Source organism: Medicago sativa, chromosome 5 (assembly GCF_051527215.1).
Source record: "Medicago sativa cultivar Bolivia chromosome 5, Bolivia_mono, whole genome shotgun sequence".
NCBI classification, from domain to species: domain Eukaryota; kingdom Viridiplantae; phylum Streptophyta; class Magnoliopsida; order Fabales; family Fabaceae; genus Medicago; species Medicago sativa.
This window is the reverse complement of record NC_140753.1, coordinates 74,084,143-74,088,776: the sequence shown is the minus strand read 5'-3', so window position 1 is coordinate 74,088,776 and position 4,634 is coordinate 74,084,143. Positions and strand designations below refer to the sequence as shown.

Sequence of the window (4,634 nt, the reverse complement as noted above, 5' to 3'; positions counted from 1 at the left end):
TGCTATTAGTTTCTATTTCTATGTTTTATTATTTAATTAATACATATGATGACAAACTTATCATTCTTTGTTGTTGATAATTCACACTCTTATCGTCTAATATAAAGAAAATTCTTTGTATGTTAAGTGAACATAAGAATAAGATATAAGGATAGAAGTTTTTCTTTTTGACAGAAAAATTGAAGTTGACAACATGTTGATTTGTTAAATAAAAGGCAAAATGTATGGTACCTAAACTTCAATGAATCACCCCAAACAACGATGATTCATGATAACTATCGGAAGTAAAAGCTCACAGTCCTCCTCATTTCTCATTTTTATGAGTGAGACAATGATCTAATATATTGGTACACAATTCTAAAAAAGAAAAGAAAAATTAATATGAGTGTATAAAAACTCAACTCATTAATTTTCCTTTGTCTTCCTTGAATTGATGTAAGTCGCAATCTCACTCATGAGAAAAAGGATGACAAAGACCTTCCACCTTTAAAAGACGACATGGGTCCACCTTTAAAGGATGACACTCATGTTTTTATTTTAGTACTTACTACAGTGTAATTTTTTTTGGTTTTATCTTAGCGTAATTTATACATTTATATACTATATATTAAAACTATTACTTCATAGTATAATATTGATGTTCATATTATATAATAGTGTTGATTCTGTAAGTAATTGTTATTATGTTTCAAACTGACCTCGCAATTTTCTCTTCTCTAACTATATATCTGGAAATATCCGCATTAAATCAATAGATCAAATTGAAAGCTTTTTATTCTTAATTAATCCAAGGGATCGATGTACATAAAAAAAACATATTAATCATAGAAAATAAGATTGCTCTCGTTTAACTATAATAATTAATTCTGAAACTCAATCAGTTTTCTACAGGCTAGAATATATAGACAGAATGAAGAACTGAATATAATAACATGTTTAAATTCTTCTTCCCATGCCAGCTTGGTTAAATTGACGCTCACTCAATGCTTCTTTGCTTCTTTCTCAGCCTGAAATATAAAGTGAAATAGATTATGAAAAAAATAGTAAAAGATGAATTTTTATAATAATTAAAGATATATTTATAACTTTGGCTTAATAGTTGTTTGTAACATACTGCTCTAATCACTCTCTCAAATGCATCTGGGCCAAATCTATCAATATAACGTTCAACTGCTTTTCTTGCATCGAAAGTCATCATATGAAGAACCTTCTTGTACTCCTCAGGATAATTGTAATTTCCATAGTTACCAAATTTCTTGACGTATGTCCTTGCATAATTCTCATATATGTAAGCTGCTCCATTGAACATTGGCAGTACCAACCATACGCAGAACACAAGCTTCATGTATGGCCAAATGGGAAACCTATTGATATTTTTTTATTAAGCCAGATAAATATTATCAAATTGTTGTGTGTCTATGTAGTATATAGATAAATTTGTTATGAAAATTGCTGAACCTACCAATATAGGACCTTGTAAGTTGAAAGCTCGAAGAGAGTTATGAAAGAATATAAAACCCAATATGTTAGCCACTGTTGGTCATCCAAGGTTGAAGGACTTTCAATAGCCCTCATTGATGCGTATCTATGATAATCAAACATTTAACAATTACGCATTTACAATATATTAGTTATAATAAAATTATGATACTAATATGATCATTACTTACAAAGGATAAAGAAGCATTACTCCGGGCCTGGTACACAAAAAAGTAGGATGTTATTATGAGGAAAACATAAGATCAAGAACCTAAATTTAGAGTGTGTCCCATGTGTTTTGAAAGAATTTCGTACATGCAATATTTTGAAGGGGTATTATAATAGTATTCCTTCATCTAGATAATTATAGAAAAGTCTACGTGAGCTTAGCTCAGTTGGTATGGACAATGCATAAAATATGCAAGGTCCGGGGTTCGAATCTCGGCCACCACCAATAAAAAGATAATTATAGAAAAGTGGAAGACTAGAATGAAAATAATTTACATGACATACGTATTCATGAAAATAAATTTGAAGATATATTTAAAATCAGTAACAAGAGAGAGATGATTAATTTATTACCCTATTGTTGTGTCCAAATGTCTTAGTATTGCTCCAAGGACACCCATGATGATTTTTCCAGGTGGAGAGATTAATGAAGTTTTGGAAAGAGTTGGAGCAAAAGATTATGGAATCAATGTTGTATTGTGGATTTGTTTGAAGGAATGTTGTATTGTGGATATATATATATGGTAGATAGATATATATTAAGGTAAATGAACCAAGCAAGGAATGTTTGATTTGTGGGAAGATGTAATAAGACAAAATACAGTAAGTGCTGAGTCAGCAACAAGGGGCCCACAGGTGAGGAAAGAGAAGGAATTAGAGAAGAGTGGTCCTCAAGTTCAGGAAATGCGTAGGAGCACTAGAGTACACAAGGCTAACCAAAACCTGAAGGATTTCGTGACTTATAAATAGGAGGATAGATTTATTTTAATTCTCATGTGAATTGATAAGTCCAAACTCTCTCTCTCCCCTCTGAACTTTTCTATTTCACATCTTGTAATCAAATCTCTCTGTTATCAGAGATTGATATTTCAGTTAAATCAAAAGGGTTCTTCCCAATTTCATCTTTTAATTTCTAGTTTGTTTCATTGGTGCTTTCATCTCACCATGGCAGAAAACACTAGGATGAAGGAGCTCACGGTCGAAGTGAAGAAAAACGCAGAAGATATCAAGCAGATTCATGATGATTTTCAGATCCAATTCGACCGATTGGGTTCAGCAAGTGAAACGCGATTTCAGCAAATGGAGGATCGACAGGCAAATGGAAGACCCAAAAGTTTTCTTTTCTCCAAGAGGGATAACATAAGATGCCAAAAGTTAGGAATTTTCACGTGGTTTTGAACTGATATATCGAGAGGTAAAATATGAATATGCGTTGCCTTTTTCGATTGATTTAAGTTTTCGTGGCATAAATGTTAAGCATGCATGCAAACAAGTATATATGGAGCCTACTTGTCTATTTTTTTGGCGTAATTTTTTCGAAAAATGTTGCTTGGTACGTACGAAAATATCCACACAGAGCAGGTAAAAATATGGTCACCAGTGAAATGTTTGTTACATATTCCAACTCTTGAATTATTTCCTCAAAGATTCGATCCTTTCTTCTCATAAAATTCCTTTATTGATTAGAATATTTATATGTATATACGATTACGAATACCATGAGCATGGATCACTTTAATTAATAGTAATAGCAAACGATTCAATTTCAAACCAGGTGTCAAATAAAATGACATAGGTATTTTGCCCTCACCTCACACAAACTATATCAATATGTATATGCCTCGCCAAATTAAGAATATGTTGACGTGCTTGTTCTGACTCACCACCACATGCCAAGAAACTTTGCATGGTCCCAACAGCCTGGCCTTGTTTTTCAACAAGCACCATCATCAAACAATTGACCTCACTTCCATTCCATCACATTTGCATCCTTTTTTCCCATGCTATTATACTAATTCATGTGTTACCTAACCTTGCATGACCCTTTGCAGTTTCTTTTTAAAGCTTGAACGCACATCGCATTTTTAGTTCACTATAACTATTGCCAAGTATAGTCAAGTAAGAATAACAAAAGTATGATTGAAAATATCACTAATTAATGAGAATTAATTTTTCCACACTGTCTTTCTTGCGCGTCCCTTCAAACTTTCAATTTTTCTCCGATTTAGATTATATAATTCAAATAAAAAAACATGTTTCACATTATATAATATGAAACGAGAAATTCTTACATGAACTCTTACCTAAGAGATCATTCTTACACCCAACCAATTAAAATCAAACATCTCATTAAAATAATAAAAATAATTAATATCATAATTTTTTCTCATTATTTTTAATATTTCTATCTCCTTTTTCCACTTTCTTTAACCAACAAAAACCACCCACCACCATTTATGTTTCCATTTCCTTAATTAAAATCACATTTTTTTTAAAGTTAATAACATGTGTAATATTTTTATTGGTTGGGTGTAAGAATAATCTCTTAGGTAAGAGTCCATGCAAGAATATCTCATATGAAACATGTCTATATATAAGTAACGCTCATAATCTTCACTCACTGCTTAATAGGGTTTATGGCTTTATGTATTTTGTATGGCTTTTTATGATTTGAGCATGCATGTATGCCTTGGTCTTGACCACCGCATATGCATATTTTGTTTCGGATATTTTGCATGATTTGGATTATCATATGTATAGTCTTTTGGTTTGATTTGTGTTGTAAAATCGGCGGAAGTTTTGTTTGATTTAATTAATGTAATATTATCATATGATATGTTTTGATTTACTTTTGATGTGTGTCAATAATATGGTTTGATTTATGTTGGAAAATCGGCAAAGATTTGTAAATACGTGTGTTTTTTTATATAAATAGTTATGTTATGTGTGCCAACACATTTCGAATTACATACTCTAATCACATATTTTAGTTATTCGGATTATATAATCTAAAAGGTGTAAATATTATGTCTGTCATTGTTGTTGAAATCTAGTCTGATGGAGGGTTCAGTACGTTTCAGATTATATAGTTCGAGAAGCTTAGTTTCATTTTAGATTGTATTTTTTTGAAAGATTTTGAAACTTAG

General features: G+C 31.2%; 1 protein-coding gene across 1 annotated transcript; it reads right to left on the bottom strand.

The window, feature by feature from the left end:
- Nucleotides 1-743: 743 nt before the first annotated feature.
- LOC146924904 (HVA22-like protein f) lies at nucleotides 744-2,220 on the bottom strand. Its single transcript, XM_085709863.1, has 5 exons — nucleotides 2,062-2,220; nucleotides 1,671-1,697; nucleotides 1,463-1,585; nucleotides 1,115-1,364; nucleotides 744-1,007 (listed from the first exon to the last, which is right to left on the bottom strand). Exons 1-5 carry the CDS (start codon nucleotides 2,106-2,108, stop codon nucleotides 981-983), a joined length of 474 nt encoding a protein of 157 aa, XP_085565989.1. The 5' UTR covers nucleotides 2,109-2,220; the 3' UTR covers nucleotides 744-980.
- Nucleotides 2,221-4,634: the final 2,414 nt, after the last annotated feature.